Below are 19,207 nucleotides of genomic sequence, written 5' to 3'. Positions count from 1 at the left end.
ATTGGTAAATATTAATATTTGCCAAACATGAGTTATTGCAATTGGGTGTAGACCTATATTTGTATGCATTTTGTAGTTCATTTCAATTCGGTGGCAGGCATTCTTTTACTGTGTTTTTTTACGTCATTCCTTAAGGTCATGTTTACTTTTCTCCGTGTGCCTCTCTTCCTGGTTGCATGGCCGTGGTGGACGCTAGGCGTCAGAAACCAGGTTCCTCGACGCTCATAGGAGACTCAACTTGGTGAAAGCCTTCGCCGCGTCTTCTGTTCAGTGGTTCTGCTGGACTTATCCGTCGAGATCCCCTTCTAAAGACGTCGTTGATGAAAGCAACACACGATCGGACAGAGGATTCATACGTTTTACAATTTGATCCCAGTTTTGCAGATCGCTGTGGCAGAACATTCCTGCGTGGGAAGAACACTAGAAGGTAATCCCTGCCTCCTCGGGAGACGTTTTCCTTCCCAGGCATAGGAGCGCATGGTTTTAGATTCAATTGATTTCGCAAGCAACTCGTGTTTTCCTGTCTTTATTAGGTGGCTGGGTGGGTATTGCAGCGATGTTGTGATTGGGCTTTTTAATTGCGTTTCTCACCCCTTGCCATCGTCCACTGTCACTTCAGAAAGAACCAAATATCTGAGAGCTGACACGCCCGCCTGCAACACGCTCTGCCGGGGACACGGTTCTCCCGACGGCTCTCTGGGTCTCGCGTCCCATTTCGAGAACCATAGTCCAAACTGGACAGGCTGGTGTTGAGCGTCTCTGTGCTGTGGAATGGCTCTTCTCACCCTGCACAGAACACCTTCTGTCTCCACCGCGCCTGTAAGTATAGCCTGCTCTCCATGGCGCCTCAAGCCGCACACAGCAATATAGTCATTATTGAATAGGGTTTGGTTTACTGTGTGCCTTGACTGCACATCATATGCCACACTGTGCTGTAGACACACAAACTGCCTGAATTAGACCATTCATGCAGAACCCATTAGGCTTGCTTCATGAAAAAACAATCTTCCCCCGCAGGCGATGTAACTGTTTGTTGCATAGCTGCACTGTTTGGCTCGTGGAAAAGCAGGAATGCTGCAATTGAATACCGCTCTGTTATGTCTATTATCGTGGAACATGAACAATGCCTAAGCTAGTTTATATAGACAGTAGGCACCCGATTCTCACCTATAAACGTGTTGTCCATATCTCAGCCTTACATTGACACGTAGGCCAATGCTCCACAATCTCATCAACCTTTGTCTATGGCTTTATCTGTCGTGTTTATCTTTTCTTGTTTCACATGTCATTCTTTCCCTTTCGCTTGATTAAAAACAGCTCAATGATTAAACTTTAGTTGCCTCCTGAGTTGTGCTGTGGCCATGTGAGGTAAAAACTAAGAAGCATTCCCCGTTTGTAAACTGGCCCGCCTCTCCCCTCTGATATAAAAATAAAAAGCTGTAATGCTTTCCTACTGTCAACTCATTTGTTAACTACTCTTCTCTCCTTTTGTAACCCCCCCCAACCCCTTGCAGTGATCTTCCTATGCCTGCTTCTCATCTTATTTCCCTCTTTTTTTTGTTTTGTTTCTTGACTCTGTCTGGACATGTCAGTTGCATAACAGGTAATGCCGGTGTCTCAAGTTTCTCTCAAACCCTTTACACCACAGTTAGCTTCTATTCTCCTCCCTGTCGCTGGTTCCCGATCCACATTCTCTCCGTCTTTCTTCTTCATCCTCTCCTGCACTCCATGTTAGTTTGTTTGCATTAATCCTCATTTCTTTAGTCCCCCTAGTCCCTGAACCACGTTGTGTTAACACAGCTCCTTGTTATTCCAGCTCTGTCACTCCTTCAGAGATGACTGCTGAATGACATTTCTGTACAGTTATGTAACACATGCATACACAGAACCGCCCACCCTTCCACTGCCAGGAGTCAGTGAAGGGATATGATTGGAATGTGTAAATATGTATCTCATGACCACAAAAACACAAACCTACATTGGACTGCCACAATGGAAAATGCTTTGTGTTGTCATACTATTGCCTTGTTTAGTTGTGCAGTTGGTAATATTTGTGTGTGTTTTTGTTTTTCAAAAGGATGAAAGCATCCCTAGGAGAGGAAATCTACAGAAAAGGTAGATTTGCGTCTAATTAAACGCCACCCGTTGGATTGGCTCTGCCTCGGTGACCGACTTGTGCCAAAGAAATGATCCGGGCCGATTGAAGAGCTTCCGTCTTGCTGTCCCCTACAGGGAGAGCTTCGCATGGGTCAAGGGGGTTGTCCTTCTGCTGGAAGAGGGAGAGAGGGAGGGGTCCAATGAGGGTCTCTCGCCCGATCGCAGCCCCTCTCCCAAGCCGGAGGGGGGGCCGCCGCCAGACACGCGCCACAGACACCTCCAGGCCATGGTCTCGCTGCTCAGACCCGAGGACACCGTCAAACTGGTGGGTGGCATTTTCCCACGTACGTCCATCGATACGTTAGTCGTGTTCCAGTTATGGCGGCTTGTGTGTGATGTGTCGCAGAGTGCGTTCAAAGGAGCACTTTGCTGTCGGCTTCAAACCAGACGGGCGACGACTGGAACCATCGACCACAAGAAGATGCTTGACAACGCTGAACCATTCTGCTCTGAGCGGCGCAGAAGAATGTTTTCATTTCAGCTGGTTACGTCGATAAGAAACCACTTTAATCCATAAAACGTCATCGATTGCAGTGACTCATATCCTCCCATTGTTAGGAACTGTGTTATTAGCATTATACACCACTCCGGCGTTTAATAATCCACTAGGTCAGAAATGATCTACCAATAACGGCTTCTTCCTGTTTCAGTCCTCACCGATTGGTTTGTGAAGAGTTGGCTTGGTCTTGGTTGACCAATAGAACGATTCATGCAATCCGATTGTATGGATTCTCTCGGTGCTTAGGTCTTACTATTCTTCAATTGAACTTCCATTCAATATTGACAGTGTCTCAAGTCAATGGTATTTGTACAGCCCATAATCACGGCTCAAGTCTCAAACGGCGTTAGAGGCCCTTATATATTTATGAAGATATATTCCTCCCATCGCTGTTGCACCTTGGTCCGGGTGTTCCACGCTGGCTGAGGAGAGGGTTAATGTAATCTGGGTTTGATGCCAGGGTGAGGCTGGTTTGCCTGCAGGGAGGGACGCATCTAGGACATGTTTACAATTCAAACCGCGTGGTTCGAGCGTTTCCTTTTTTTCTCGCTGCATAGTTTAGTGAAATGTTTTTCATAGTAATTTATTCTACTCTCATTTTGGATGTGTCTGTCTGTCTGACTGTCTGTCTGTCTGTCTGGCTGTCCTGCAGGCGGTCCAGCTGGAGTCTTCAAGTCCGGTACGGGTCCGCTACCTGATAGTGATCTCCACCTGTAGTAACAAACATGAGAGCGTCCTGCTGGGAATGGACTTCCCCAAGGCAGACAGGTTAGTGTGTGTGTGTGTGTGTGTTTGTGTGTGTGTGTGTGTGTGTGTGTGTTTGTGTGTGTGTGTGTGTGTGTGTGTGTGTGTGTGTGTGTGTGTGTGTGTGTGTGTGTGTGTGTGTGTGTGTGTGTGTGTGTGTGTGTGTGTGTGTGTGTGTGTGTGTGTGTGTCTGTGTCTTTCTGTGTCTATATCTTGAACCATTATGCTTCGGTGGTGCTCTGCTAAAAATGAGATTACCTTTTTAGGAAACAAATTCTTTTAAAACGCTCAAAGCCAACCAACCCTCTCTCGTCTTCTCCACTTCCTCTTCTTCGTCTTCTCTCTCTTCTCCCTCCCCTCTCCCGCCCCCACCCTCCAGCGACGAGTGCACCATCGGGTTGGTGCTGCCGGTGTGGAGCGACACCCAGGTTTACCTGGACGGAGACGGGTAAGACGGCCCCCGGCCCCCCCCCCCCCCCCTGTTGCATGGTCAGGAGCTCCGGCTGGGTGGCTGAGAGCTGGGAGCCCAATCGGTGTGGTCCCAGCGCACAGCGCAGGCAACTGGCAGCAGCCACTGCTGGCTGGCTATCGTAATCCGGGAGCGCGGCCAAAAAGCTTGAGTCATGTTCGTATTAATAGAGTTGAATCGTCTCTACTGTAAACTGCCGTTGGTCTGCTCACTCAGGTCAGCGCGCTGTGTAAACATGTAGACTAGTGTGTGTGTGTGTGTGTGTGTGTGTGTGTGTGTGTGTGTGTGTGTGTGTGTGTGTGTGTGTGTGTGTGTGTGTGTGTGTGTGCGTGTTGTTTCATAACAGACTGGATCTGCGCTCTGCCTTGTATGCAGGGCTCATACTTTAGGCATGAGGCATGGTAACGGTGATGTCGGTTGCTTGGCAACACGAGTTTGACGGACACACCCACTGTCAGAATGTAGTGTATGTTTGTATCGGTTATGTGAATGCGTCATTATTATTTGTAGGTTCAATCTCACATTTTTTAATTCATTATGAATTATTTGTGTAAGCATCTATTTATTTACTTATTTAGTTCAAATTTATCCTTGGCTTAGAGCGAGCTTAACTAACAGCGTCTGAGTTCTTGAGGGTGAATATGTAAAACAGAGGGTAGAGGAATAGGGTCAGGATGCATTTCCAAAGCTGGAACTGAAAGTCGTTGAGTGCAGAAACAACACCGTGGAGCCACTGAATGATAAGAGAACTGATCTTGTCACCGGACTAACGGCTCGTATGGAGAACGCGTCACTCAGCGATGAGCCGGGCTCATGTCACACTTCCACGTCCCTCACAGGCCTACGGACACTTTCACACTCTGCATCACACGCTGACTCAGCAGAGCTGACACTCGCAGCCTCTCCCAAGCTAACATGTTTAAACCCTAGGTCTCTGTTGTTTGGTTGTTGTTTATTAGTTTCCAAAGCTGAGTAAAACCACGGGTTTACTCAGCCTTTCGACTAGCGTTTGTGGTTTTATCTTCTCTTGTTGATACGTTGTGTAACGACTTCCTTATTCTCTTTCTCGCAACTCTGGGGAAACGGATATGTCAGATCTTCTTTCCTTATCGTCTCCATCTCTTTATTCTGCCAGCGGATTCAGTGTGACCACGGCAGAGGAGACCAGAATCTTCAAGCCTGTGTCTATCCAGACCATGTGGTGAGTCACAGTCACAGGCCGGAACACGCACAACGTAGACACACAACCAATGCCCCCCCCCCGAGCTACATCAGGCGCTCTCAACTAAGTCCTCCTCTACAAGACCTTTGTCCTATCCTGTAGTGAATATGGCCTATGACCTATTTCATACTCTGTAGTGAATATGGGCTATGACCTATGTCCTATCCTCTAGTGAATATGGGTTTTGACCTTTGGCCTTTCCTGTAGTCCCGGGCTATGACCTATGTCCTGTCCTCTTGTGAATATGGGCTATGACCTTTGGCCTTTCCTGTAGTCCCGGGCTATGACCTATGTCCTGTCCTCTTGTGAATATGGGCTATGACCTTTGGCCTTTCCTGTAGTCCCGGGCTATGACCTATGTCCTGTCCTCTTGTGAATATGGGCTGTGACCTTTGGCCTTTCCTGTATTCCTGTGTGATGGTGGTAAACGGTCTGTAAGTTGAGTTCAGAATGAGGCACCGTGTTCATTCTGTTCACGGTCCTCCGGCTATGTGCCACTTTGTAAACCGTTGGTTGTTTGTGGCAGAGGCAGCCATGTTTGTGAAGCCCTGGGAGACAAAACTTGCGTGTAGTTCCCGTTTAAGGCCCATCGGTAGCTCGCGACGGTAAAATCCCCGGAACACCCATACCCCCACAAAAAAAAATTCAAAATCGGGATAAAATAATGGGATCTATTTCTTTTAATACAAAGCGAGCGTTCTTCGTTCGGTTAGGATCTGTTTACTCATCTGCATGTTATTTTTTTTTTTTAAGTAAACAAGGATTGAATATCAATGAGTTTAGGCCATAGTCTTCTGCCAGGCTGCCACACTGTGTATTCTTTTACAGTCTATGTTTAAATCTATTTTAAACTGATGTAAATGAGAGAAATGTTTCATCCCTCTCTCCCCTCCCCCTCTCTCTCCCTCCCTCCCCCCCCCTCTCCCCCTCTCTCCCTCTCTCCGCCTCTCCCCCTCTCTCTCCTCCTCCCCCCCTCTCCCCCTCCCTCTTTCCCCCCCTCTTTCCCCTCCCCTCTCCCCCTCTCCTGCTCACCCCCTCTCTCCCCTCCCACTCCCCCTCCATCTCTCCCCCTCCCTCTCCCCCTCTCTCTCTCCCCCTCTCCCCCCTCTCTCCCCTCCCTCCCCCCCCTCTCTCTCCCTCCCCCTCTCCCCCCCTCACTCCCTCTCTCCCCCCCTCACTCCCTCTCTCCCTGTCCCCCCCCCCCCCCTCCCCAGGTCGGTCCTACAGGCCCTGCACGGCTGCTGTGAGCGGGCGGTGAAGGGAGCGGTGATCCCCGGCTGCGGGCTGGACTGGGCCGCCCACTACCAGCGCTACGTGGAGTCGGACCGCTACTGCCTCAACGAGTGGGAGGCCATGAACGACCTGCAGTCGATGCGCAAGGAGAGCGAAGGACAGGGGTGAGTGAATCCTCCTCTCTCTGTCCTTGTCCTGATCCGTCTCCCTCTTTTGTCATTTTTACTCTCTCTCTCTCTCTCTACCTCTCTCTCCCCCTGCACCTATGTGCAGAGCCACCGTGTATACCGTACATAGACACCGTGTGTCTATGTAGAACATGGTCCTCTCTCTCGTTCTCTTGCTCTCTCTCCCCAGTGCACCATGCTGTGTCTCCATGTTGAGCATCTCTCTCTCTCTCTCTCCCTCTCTCGCTCTCTCTCTCGCTCTCTCTCTCTGCGCCCTGTGCTATGTGTCCATGTTGAGCGTGGTTCCTGTCCCCCTGCTGTGAGCAGGTTCTCCCAGCGCTCCTCCATCGAGGCCCAGATCAAGGACCACCTCCGGGACATCATGAGGACAGAGGACCTGGACAACCTGACCTCCAAGATGGTGAGAGGGGCACCGCTGGTGGACAGTCCTTTGCTGTGCGTTCACACCAAAACCTGTAAAGCGTTTTCAGCGATAAACGCCCATTCACTTTCTATTACGCATGAGCGATAAAGCGATAGGAGCGATAATACGCTTGAACGATAGCTTTAAAGCTGTAAAGCTGTAAATGAGAGTGGAAAAACAGCTCAACTCTATGCAAATGAGCTAGTAGCGTTTCGGCTGTAAGTGACCGCCAGCCAATCGGAATGTAGATGTCTATGACCGGTGTGGGTCCAAGTAAACATACGCGAGAACTTTAGTTCCTAGTTCCGACAACACATTTGTTCCTTCATCATGGTGCGTGAGAGAATAATTGCGGCTATTGCAGGGCATCGTATTTGGCCGCGATTGCTTAGCCAACATGGTCTTATTATAGCCCGATCATTAACTAAAAAACACATATAAGGAATAAAGCATCCGGCATATGATTTCAACAATGTATGATGTTATACGCAATCCGCATTACGCAAAAGGGATGGTCGCACAGTGGAATGCTGATGGAAACCCGCGGACGAGTGGTGGGTGGAGATGTGCGGGCAATTCAGAAGCAGGGAGATACCGCACAAAAAAATATTTCTAATTTGTCAGTTTACCGTGTGTCTGCCTGGCACAAATGCTCCTGTTGAGCGGATCTTTTCCATAATAAACAATACACACACGCACACGGACACAGTCATGATAGCGATCAACTAAGCTATAATCTAGCATATAAACAATCGCTCCATTAAGTAGTTATTCTGTGTTTCACGTATTTATGCTTATTATTCTTTTTCTGTTGACCTTATGACTATCTTGTGTTTTTGTGGCTCGGCATCAGCAGCAGCACTTGCCTCAACTACAAGCATGCGGGCAAAAAGCACGGCTCCTTTAAATGGAAAAGTAAAATCGCAAGAGCGATAGGAGCTGTAAATATTCTGGAGAGCGTTGCGTTTTGAGCTATTCTGCGATTTTGCATCTTTTACAGCTTTTGGTGTGAACGTACTGTTAGTCCTTCAAAATCCCTCAGCAGAGGTTTTGTGTAGGGGATGGATGCAATAGGCTAATCTGTCAAGTCCAACTCATGGGGCTTATCCCCTGAACACCTGAGTCGGTAGCTTCACCTGTCATTAAGGAGCAGGTAGGGCTCCAGAAGGATGTCTCGCTAGAGCAGAAAAGCTCTGGGACTTTCCCACCGTCATGTTGAGACAGTGGACGGTCGTTTTGCGTGAGGAAGGTCTGATAGTGTGGGACCCTTTGGTCTCTGTGCCGCCAGGTTCGGACCGGTCTGGAGACCAGGATGAACATGGACATGATGGCCTACAGGGAGTACATCGACAATGAGATGATGGTCACCTTCGCCCAGATGGACAAACCCTCCCGGATCTTTGACTACCTTTACCTGGTGAGGTGGGACGGAGCCACAGGGGTTACTGCCCACCTTGGTTCTACCAGGGGAGGGAAGATGTTGGGGGATGGTATTAATTGGAATGAGGGCCCAAAAAGACGTCCTTCTAAAACCGCCGACCGCTGAGGAGAACATCAACAACGACGAGCGTTCTTGTTGATGTTCTCTTCAGCTGTGGAGGCGTGTGTTTCTAGACGACTCATGCAGTCATTCCCCTGCCTTGAGGGAACATGGTGTTTCGCGATCTACTTCCCCTATTTCTTGGAGGCTTCCTTCCTCCTGCGTCAGAGCCGTGTGTGCGTGTGTGTGTGTGTGTGTGTGTGTGTGTGTACAGCGATAGCGGCAATACTGTGGCCTTCTCCTCCCCTCCCTGGGGTTAAGACACTGTCCTCTGTTTCCCTTCGATTTGCTTTTTCCAGGGCTCAGAGTGGAATGCTGCCAACTTTGAGGAGCTGCAGAAAAACAAGTGAGTGATCCTTTCGTCCTCCCTGGTGTTTGGGGAACACACTTCTGGTGGTCACGTGTTGTTTTTCGAGGACATCCAACCAGAACGCGACCGATCTGTGTTTTTTAACGTGGCCTGTGTATTGCAGTGTGGGCTACATCCTCAACGTGACTCGGGAGATCGACAACTTCTTCCCCGAGGCGTTCACCTACATGAACATCAGGGTGTACGATGTGGAGGCCACCGACCTGCTACCCCACTGGACCGACACCTACCAGTTCATCAACACCGCCAGGTGAGGGCGAGCAAACCCTTCGGTCAGGTTGGGAGGGAGGCCGAGAGGGCCAGCCGATCCTAGGCTCCAACGAAGCATGCTTTATAAAGTACAACCTCAAGCTGTCTTCAGTGGGCCCCCTTGGATCCAAACCCCGCCCCTTGTTTAAAAGCCCTATTCAGCCGAGGTCCGACGGCATTTTTTTTAACGTCTTTCATGAATCAGAGGTTGGGGCAGGACGTGCCTTTCAAGAAGATGGAGGGTTTGTCGTCGTGGCTAGAGTAGAACCTCTCCTCGATATTTGAATCCATCAAAGACTAAATCTAGGACATGGTGACCCATTTTGGTGAGCCATTGGCCAGATAACAAATCACCACTTCGTCTCCCCAGCCATGACAGTAATATACAACAATATCATCATATACTGTATACTCGTGACCATTATGAACCAGGCGCTCTGCTACGGATCAGAGATCAGAACAGGATCTTCAGGCACAATTTGGAATGTGATCTAAGCCGGTTCCACCTGTTGTTCAGTTATTATGACACAGACGTCTGCAAACATTAATGGTGTGCCGAGGTATCTAAAAAGGTTCACTGCGTGCCAGCGTGCGTTTATTTAATCCCAGGGCTGAGTAAGGGATCGAGGTGTAGATTTAAGTATGACGTCTGTCTTAAGTGTCTTTAGTCCTTGGTGATATGACTTATGGTTTATTTGTATTGCTCTCACTCTCACTCTCTCTGTCTTAAGTTTCAGTCTTTAGTGATATGACAGGGTTATTTGTATTGCTCTCACTCCCTCTCTCCGTCTTAATCCCTTCAGGAAGAGCGGGCAGGCGGTGCTTGTGCACTGTAAGATGGGCGTGTCCCGCTCAGCGTCCACAGTCATCGCCTACGCCATGAAGCAGCAGCGGTGGCCCGTGGACGAGGCGCAGGCCTACGTACGGGAGTGCCGGCCCATCACCAGGCCCAACGACGGCTTCGCCCGGCAGCTGCAGACCTACAACGGCATCCTGAACGCCAGGTCAGACCCACTGCCGCGTGCCCCGGGGAAATAGGTCATGGGGAGTGGTGGCGGTCATTTTGGGGAGGGGCCTTTTTATTTTATTAATTTAACTTTCGATTTTTTCTTTAGTTTGTTTGTGGAGGAGCAGGAGGAATATAAGTTAACCAGTAAAAAAAAAAATATATAAACCCTTTAAAATGTTGCTTTTTAATTCCTCATCCACTCTCACTAGGTAAAGTGTGTTGTAATGCTCGTGTTAAGGCCGTGGTCAATGGCAGGTGCACGTTACCATTTCAACGAGTTATTTCGGACAAATCTTAACGCGCAAGCATCTTTTTACAGCCAGCAGCGCCACAGCGCCCTCTGGCGGCGGAAGTCAAGAGATCAGAGAAATTTGTCACTTCACAAGGAGGACGAACCAGAAGCCGAAAGAGATAGCCAAGGGGACGAGGGAGAGGAGGATTTTGAAGAGGAAGATACTGATGAGGACGAAGAAGAAGAGGAGGAGGAGGAGATACCTGATATTGTTGGCATTGACAAAGTAATGTCTTTACGGTTACATTATACTTGAAGTAGTCTGAAGTCTTTAAATATTAAATCATACATCTTTTCTTTATACTCCTAACCCAAAAAAAAAAAGGTATTTGAGGACCAGCCTGCAACCAATCAGGAGCCTTCGCTAATGGAAGCCCCTGCCCCAGCAGCTGCCACTCCCAATCCCAATCCCAATCCCAATCCTACGATCACAGTGCAGGACAGTGACAAGGTGAGCAGGCCCCCCCCCTCCCGCTGTAATGCCCCGCTCCCCTCAGACCTCCCGCTGTTCCCGGGGTTCACGTCCTGTGTTTGTTCCCCACTCTTTTCAAGACGGTCCTGAACCGAAGCGGGAGGATGAACCTCTTCTCTCTGATGCAGTCCATCAGCGAGCTGGACGACGACAAGGTAACCGCCAGAGTAGGGCACAGTGAGGCCTTAGCATAGACCAGAGGAATTCAATTGGCCTTTTATTTTATCTGTTTTCTGGCTGGAATATTCCTGTCAACTCACCGTGAACATTTACACAAACGTCGGTATTGGATGCTTTCTGAAGGGAGAACATGGTGGGCTCATTTGGAATAGCATTGGGATCTTTGAGAGGAAGTTTAATGTTCATTTCTTTCTTTCAGTTACCCAGCAGCCCGCGGCGATCTCCGATGCAACGGAGGCGGAGCCAGGCGCGGAAGGGCCTGACTCACCAGAGAGCCTGTGTGGACGTTTCCCCCGAGCCCCGCAGCCAATCAGAGAAGAGGATACAGGATGCGGATGGGAAAAGCATGTGATTGGTTGAACGGAAGAGAGAAGGAGAGTGTTGATCGAGGGATTCACTCAAATACCCTGATGTCCAAGTAGGAAGAGGTTGTGAAGCGTGACTGATAGAAGTATTCTCTCGACAAGCTATTTGAACGCAGCTGCATTATCGCTCTCACTAATTTATTGTCACTCTTTTAAAATATTGGTCCAATCTTTTTTTTTTATGCATCCATTTCATTCCGTTGCGGAATACCTTTTATATGCTCGCTGTATCGTGAGCTGGTCAGTATTGGGGCCGTTAAAAGCGCAACTGGCCACCAAATTGGTTTTTATGTATTCAAGACATTATTTCTGTTTATTTCATGCATGTCTCAGATCCAGTGGCATCCCTTTCTCTGCTGTTATTTACTTTGAATACCCCCCTGGTCCACTCATGGACCTCACATAGTATAGTTCTATATGTAACGGGCATAGAAAATGGCTTGTGGTATAAAACAGTTCCTCCCCACCCATTTTCTGGATTTAGCTGTTAATTGCAATAGCGGTTAATATTGACCCTATTGTATTATTTTCATGCCACTAGATGGCACTGTGCACTGTTGACATAGTGGGTTGCCATGGAGACGAAGCTCGAGTTAATAAACTGTTGATCGCTTGAGCAAGATTGAAAACGGTTGTTCTCCGCTTCATATTACCCACAGCCCAAACCAGCCTGTGGGCCTTGTACCTGCCCAGATTCCCCTAGATCTGGTGCCGGTAACAATTGGGGGCTCGTCCGGGATCAAGCATTCAAGAGCAGGGTGAGCGGTCACTGTGACGGTGAGACCAGGTGTCCAAGCTTCAGGGAAGGCTGTTGTGTTTAACGTCATCCAGAGAGCGACAGTCACCAGTGAGACATCACAATGGCCATCGTAACCCCACGGCGGATGCTGATCTTCCAGATTAACAAAAAACTTCCAGCGCTGAGTTCCAGTCAACTGCAGTTGGTTGCCAGCTCAGTCGAAGATGGCAGCGAGAGCACTGAGAGCTTCAGTGAACCAGAGCTGTACGACTTCATTCTCGACTACACCAGGAGCGAGAGGTTGAAAGCGATGGAAGATGAAGGCATGGCTCAACTCCTCTCCCTCCAGGACCTGCTGCATGATCTGACATTGACAGACGCCAGGTCTGGTGAGGTTGGTGTTTCCACCGTTCATATGAATGGTGCGGGAGACATGCACACACACACGTCACCAATGGACAACCATGCACCTGACAATCCAGAGATGCCAGCCCAGCTGACTGTTGCTGGATCCCGCAGTGTCCACCATGGTCGGTCAAGCTTATCCTCCACTGTAACAGAGCAGGTTGTAAGGTTGTCTGACGTTACTGCTCTGCTTCCACGCAGAGAGTGTAAAATGCACGGTGGTCAGATATCTGATACAGGTTCTGACATGTCTTTTAAGGGTCTTTGTAAGCAGATTGACACTGCTTTACAAGAAGGGTTTAGTGAGGCTGAGATCATTAGAGCAGTTCTTAAAGTAATTAAACCAGGTACATTTAGGGAAATGCTAACTAACAATGATGATCTAACAGTTAATGGGTTAAAGAGGTTCCTCCGCTCTCACATCAGAGATCAAAGTGTAACCGAGCTCTTCCAAGAGTTAAGTAATGCCAGACAGCACGACAGGGAGAGTCCACAGCAATTTCTATATAGGCTTATGGGGTTAAAGCAGAGAGTTATTTTTGAGTCTAAGCAGCCTGGTGTAGAGTTTAGTTATGACAGGAGGCTTGTACAGGGTACCTTTCTTCACACACTCTACCAAGGTCTAAACGAGAGAAACAGCTACGTTAGACATGACATCAAAACGTTTCTTGCTGACCAGCAGATTAGTGATGACTTTCTGTTAGAACAGATGACTAGGTCCATGACTGAGGAAGAGGGGAGGTTAAAGCGCCTGGGTGTTGTATCTAAGTCTCGACCAGTGACTGTAAGTGTTGCCCAACATGACGGTAATGGACAGACTGACATGAATACACCGACTCTAGTTGATGCCGAGTTAGAGGCTAATCGTGATGCTATCAGACAACTGACTGCACAAGTGTCTTCTCTGACCAGACACATGACCCTCGTTGACAGGACTGCAGAATGCATACAGTCTGGCGGCCCTAGTACCTCATTTAGTCGTCCGCAGCTACTGTCAGTCGACAAAAAGGGTAGATGCCAGGATTGTATAACAAGCGGAACCATGGGCTGTCCCCATTGTTTTATCTGTGGCCAGGCAGGACACCGAGCCATCGGCTGTTTACAAAGAAGGTCATCGGGAAACGGGAAGCGGTCACAGGAAAAGGGGCAGCCAGTGATCATAAACAGTGTTAAGCCCACATTTAAGATCAAGCCGTCAGCCACACCATGCCAATCAGACCCAAAGAAACGCATTGCACAGCTCATAGGGAAACGTTGTACCGTCTCTTGCAACATCAACGGTGTGCCTATAGAAATGCTTTTAGACTCAGGTGCTCAGGTGACGATGGTCAGCAAAACCTGGATAGACAGTGCATCACCCCGTGTCAAAATCCAACCTCTTCAGTCCCTCTTTGCCGATCAGTCCTTTGAAATATCAGCAGCAAATGGTACACAAGTTCCACTGGATGGATGGGCTGAGGTTGACTTGCAGATTTGTAGTGAGCGCCATGGGTCTTTGATAATTAGAGTGCCCCTTCTTGTCAGTCAGAGTTGTCACTGTCCCCTGTTAGGTAGCAACGTTATAGCCGAGATCGTCAACGACCATGACAATACCCTTAATGTGACTGCGATCCTGACTGATGCTTTGAGTGTCCCTGAAAACACAGTTGAGGCTTTAGTCTCTGCCCTACAGATCACAACCAGTGACGAGACGGCATTATGTACGGTGCGCATAGGCAGGCAAGGTGTCACTATCCCTGCTGGTCGAGTCTATCAAATACTTTGCCGGGTTAGGGGGTTATCAGGGAATCGTACCATGCTGTTCCAGCCTCTCATAGAGAACACCTGCCCTGAGGGTCTAGAACTGTTTCCTGCCCTAGTCGACGTTCCTTGTGGGTCATCAAAATGCATTAAAATTCCCATCCAAAATGCAACCCGACATGCCATTTATCTGCCCCAGAGAACCACTCTCGGCACCCTTGAGGAAATGGCTGATGTGAAACCTGTCCTGAGTCCTGAGGGCATGCAGCATGACGCTGCCCAAACCTTTTCAGCTCAGCTAAACACAGATCCAGTGACCTACCTGAACAATGAGCAAGGCAGACAGATCAAAGAAAAGTGGCACCCTCCTGTTGACGTATCACATCTAGCAGAGGATGAACAGAGAGTAGTTAAGGAAATGTTGTTCAAGGAGTCAGACGTGTTTGCCAAAGACGATGCTGACATTGGTTGTATTCCTGACCTACAACTTAGAATCAACCTCACAGATGAAACACCCGTCCAAAAGTCTTACAATGCCATCCCAAAGCCCTTGTATCGAGAGGTGAAAGACTACGTTCAGAACTTGCTTGACCGTGGTTGGATCAGAAAATCCACCTCAGCTTACTCTTCTCCTGTGGTCTGTGTGAGAAAAAAGGACATGAGCTTGCGGCTCTGTGTTGACTTCCGTGGGCTGAACAACAAAACCATCCCTGACCGTCATCCACTTCCCCGCATCCAAGACCTCCTGGACAACTTAGGAGGCAACTCATGGTTCTCCATACTTGACCAGGGCAGTGCCTACCACCAAGGCTTTGTTGAAGAGAGCTGCCGTCACCTGACCGCTTTTAGCACACCTTGGGGGTTTTATGAGTGGGCACGCCTCCCATTTGGCCTCACCAATGCTCCAGCAGCATTTCAGCGCTGCATGGAAGGCATGCTGGCTGGTCTGAGGGATGAATGCTGTTCTCCTTATTTGGATGATGTCCTTTGCTTTTCCAAGACATTCCAGGGGCATGTTGAGGACTTGAGACGAGTGCTGTGTCACTTACGAGAGCATGGTGTGAAGCTGCGCGCGAAAAAGTGTGAGCTGTTCAAACGCCAAGTCAGGTATGTCGGACGCCTGGTCACAAGTGAAGGTGTTCAGATAGACCCCAAAGACCTGGAAGCGGTGTTGCATATGAAGGAGAGACAGCCAAAGAATGTGGGAGAGGTCCGAGCTCTGCTTGGTTTCTTGGGCTACTATCGCTCATTCATCCAGGACTTCTCCAGAATAGCCCGACCACTGTTTAAGCTCCAAGAACAGCCTGCTGCTTCCAACAAGAGTCCTGTTACAGCAAAGTCCAACCAGAAAGGCAAGAACAGTGGCCAGTTACCATCCAGGACACCAGTTCAGTGGACCCCTGAACACAGTGCTGTTGTGTCCCGCCTTGTTGACATGCTGATTAACCCCCCCATCTTGGCCTACCCCGACTTCCATTTGCCATTTGTCCTGCACACTGATGCATCCAATGAAGGTTTGGGGGCTGTGCTCTACCAGGAACAGGATAGTAAACTCCGGGTTATTGCTTATGGTTCCAGGTCACTCACGCCTGCTGAGAAGAATTATCACCTCCATTCCAGTAAGCTTGAGTTCCTAGCCCTGAAGTGGGCCGTCTGCAATAAATTTCGTGATTATCTGTATTATGCACCAACATTCACTGTGTATACAGATAACAACCCCCTCACCTACGTCCTGAGCACGGCCAAGTTGAATGCTGTTGGACACCGCTGGGTTGGTGAATTAGCTGACTTCAACTTTACCATCAAGTACAGGCCAGGCAAGGCAAATGTTGACGCTGACACCCTGTCCAGGTATCCAGTGAAGCTCCAAGATGACTTGTTGGAGTACTCTGAGATAATGCTACCTGAGGTTGTATCTGCTATCTGGCAGGGGAACAAAGCCGAGAGAGATGAGGATGTACCCTGGGCTGCCGCCCTTCAGATCTCCACCATTGATGATGACCCTCCTTCTGTGAGTACACCCATGTTCACCCCAGAGGACATCAGAGATGCCCAGAAAGCGGATGAATCCATTGGTGAGGTGATCCAGTTAAAAAGGAGCGGATGGAATCCAAGAGACAAAGACCAGAGGCCAATACAATCAGGAACGCGACGGCTCACACATGAGTGGAACAGGCTCAAACTGGATAAAGGAATTCTGTACAGGCAGTCAGGACAAAATCAACAGCTAGTCCTTCCCAAAGCACTAAAGTTAACTGTACTCAAACACCTGCATGATGACATGGGACATGTCGGAGCTGACAAAGTCATCCACCTCGCAAGGCAGCGGTTCTACTGGCCTTTTATGCAGCGCGACATTGAAGACTACGTCATCCGACAGTGCTCATGCATTAAGCAAAAGCGACCTGCTGTTCATGAGAAAGCACCAATGGGCTCAATCACAACCAGTGCCCCTTTTGAGCTGCTCTCTGTCGACTATATGCATCTCGATCCCAGTAAAGGAGGCTATGAGTACGTCCTTGTTGTAGTAGATCACTTCACCCGTTTTGCTCAGGCCTACCCAACTCGAAATAAGACTGGCAAAACAGCGGCTGAAAAGATCTTCTACGATTTCATTCCACGCTTCGGGTACCCTCAAAAGCTTCACCATGACCAGGGCCGGGAGTTCGAGAACACCCTGTTTCAGAGACTCCAACAGCTGGCAGGAATTTCTCACTCCCGAACTACTCCTTACCATCCGCAGGGAAACCCTGTCGAACGCTTGAATAGAACGCTGCTCCAGATGCTCAGAACGCTCCATGAGGAAAAGAAGGCAGAGTGGAAAGACCATCTTCCCAGCATTGTCCACGCCTACAACTGTACAAGACATGAGGCAACAGGCTACTCACCTTTCTTTCTTCTCTTTGGAAGACATCCACAGCTCCCCATCGACCTGATCTTCAACCTTCACCCAGATCGGCAAGCACAGACACGACAGGAGTATGCCCAGACCTGGGCTTCCCGGATGCAGGAGGCATATCGGATTGCCTCAGAAAACAGCAAGAAGTCCTCTAAGAAAGGGAAGAGGCACTATGACCAAGGTGCCAGGGGTGTTCTGCTGCATCCAGGTGATCGTGTGCTTGTCAGGAACCTGTCTGAGAGAGGTGGCCCAGGAAAACTCAGATCTTACTGGGAGGGGAAAATCCACCGTGTCATCGAGAGGCTAGGAGACGGTCCAGTTTATCGTGTCCAAGTAGAAACAGGTGACCGAACCCTCCGGGTTCTCCACCGCAACCTCCTCTTGCCGGTCAGTGACTTGCCAGTCAGCCATGAGGAACGTGATACTGGTGTGGAGAAGAAGCCACAAAGACAAAGACATCATGTTCAGCCCAGAGAAGCCACCAAGTCAGATTCCAGCACCTCCTGTGATGAGGGAGAGTGCTCATACAACCTCAGACCTTTGCCTGTGTATGAAAGAAACGCTGTCAGACACCATTCACCTCAACGTGAACTTCACAGCAAGCTGAGGGCTGTGGCTCCAGCATATCAGCCTTTGAACCAAGCACTGGAGTCTGAGGATGAATGGCAGGCAGAAGCATCTGACCCTTCGATGACAGGAGAGTCAATGCCCGCACCACGAAGGATAGATCTGTCCCCAGCTGTGGAAGGAGAGGAACAACACAGGGATGATGCTGTGGAGAGTGGAAGTCCTCAGGATTCTGAGACATATGTTGTACCTGTTCCTCAGCCAGTGAGAGAGGTAGAACAGCAATTGCGGAGGTCCACCAGACCAGTGAAACCCAGAAGCATCTTCACGTATGACCATTCAGGACAACCTTCCTACCAGCCTTGGAGAATGGGAGCAAATGCATTGTACTGTGTCCCGCATCCCATGCTCACCTACCCAGTGTTTCCTGAGATGTGCTACCACCCTCCCCAAGCTGTATGGACATACGGAAGAATTGACAGTGACCAGAACATTGGCATTGACATGCGATCTTACTTACATACGACTTACCTGTGACTGACGTTCGGCAGATTCAACTCCTGTTGACACTGATGACCCCTGGGGACTGTTCTTACCTGACCTTTCGACAGTTGACTCCTGATCTGACGTTCTGATCAATGATTAACTTGACACAGCGCCACAGATAGTTTAGTTCTAGATGTCAGGAGACAACTTTTAAAGCAGGGGAGAGTGTAACGGGCATAGAAAATGGCTTGTGGTATAAAACAGTTCCTCCCCACCCATTTTCTGGATTTAGCTGTTAATTGCAATAGCGGTTAATATTGACCCTATTGTATTATTTTCATGCCACTAGATGGCACTGTGCACTGTTGACATAGTGGGTTGCCATGGAGACGAAGCTCGAGTTAATAAACTGTTGATCGCTTGAGCAAGATTGAAAACGGTTGTTCTCCGCTTCATATTACCCACAGCCCAAACCAGCCTGTGGGCCTTGTACCTGCCCAGATTCCCCTAGATCTGGTGCCGGTAACATATACCTCCCAACTAAAGGCATGTATATGCAATTCAAAGTATTTTTCCATTCAACATGTTTGAGGCTCTATGCTGCCAGTGTAGATGAGATTTGTAAAGAGAGTAACAGTTTACTCTATGTATTTACTTATGGGAGATTTTAGCTGGGTGCATAATAACAATGTATTCCAATATACCAATTTCCAACATACCAACTCTTTTCATTGTAAAACAACAAATCTATAAGTGCCTTAAACATGAATTTAGTTTAAGAAAATTAAGGCTTTTTTTTTTCTTGGATATATATTCACTACAAGTTGGTGACTGTTAGTAAGTGTGTGATTATGGTTCTATTTTGTACTTCGCAATGGGGGATGTTTTGCTGTTCCTACTTTGAAAGTATTACATGCATATATAAATATATATAGAAATGCTGAACCAATGCTGGGGCATGTCATTTTCCTTTTTCGTA

At 48.7% G+C, this 19,207-nt stretch overlaps 1 protein-coding gene across 1 annotated transcript; it reads left to right on the top strand.

Moving 5' to 3' along the window:
• Positions 1-143: 143 nt before the first annotated feature.
• Positions 144-11,433, top strand: si:ch211-203d1.3 (protein phosphatase Slingshot homolog 3). The gene is made up of 17 exons (XM_030367542.1): positions 144-427; positions 620-819; positions 2,078-2,115; positions 2,233-2,422; positions 3,309-3,424; positions 3,780-3,848; positions 5,005-5,070; positions 6,306-6,488; positions 6,819-6,912; positions 8,204-8,332; positions 8,755-8,801; positions 8,929-9,075; positions 9,878-10,078; positions 10,403-10,601; positions 10,701-10,826; positions 10,928-11,002; positions 11,227-11,433. The coding sequence occupies exons 2-17, from the start codon at positions 772-774 to the stop codon at positions 11,377-11,379; spliced, it is 1,881 nt and encodes a 626-aa protein (XP_030223402.1). The 5' UTR covers positions 144-427; positions 620-771; the 3' UTR covers positions 11,380-11,433.
• Positions 11,434-19,207: the final 7,774 nt, after the last annotated feature.

This window comes from Gadus morhua, chromosome 10, assembly GCF_902167405.1.
Source record: "Gadus morhua chromosome 10, gadMor3.0, whole genome shotgun sequence".
In the NCBI taxonomy this organism is placed as follows: Eukaryota; Metazoa; Chordata; class Actinopteri; order Gadiformes; family Gadidae; genus Gadus; species Gadus morhua.
The sequence above is the reverse complement of the archived record's forward strand: the minus strand, read 5'-3'. Positions and strand labels throughout refer to the sequence as shown.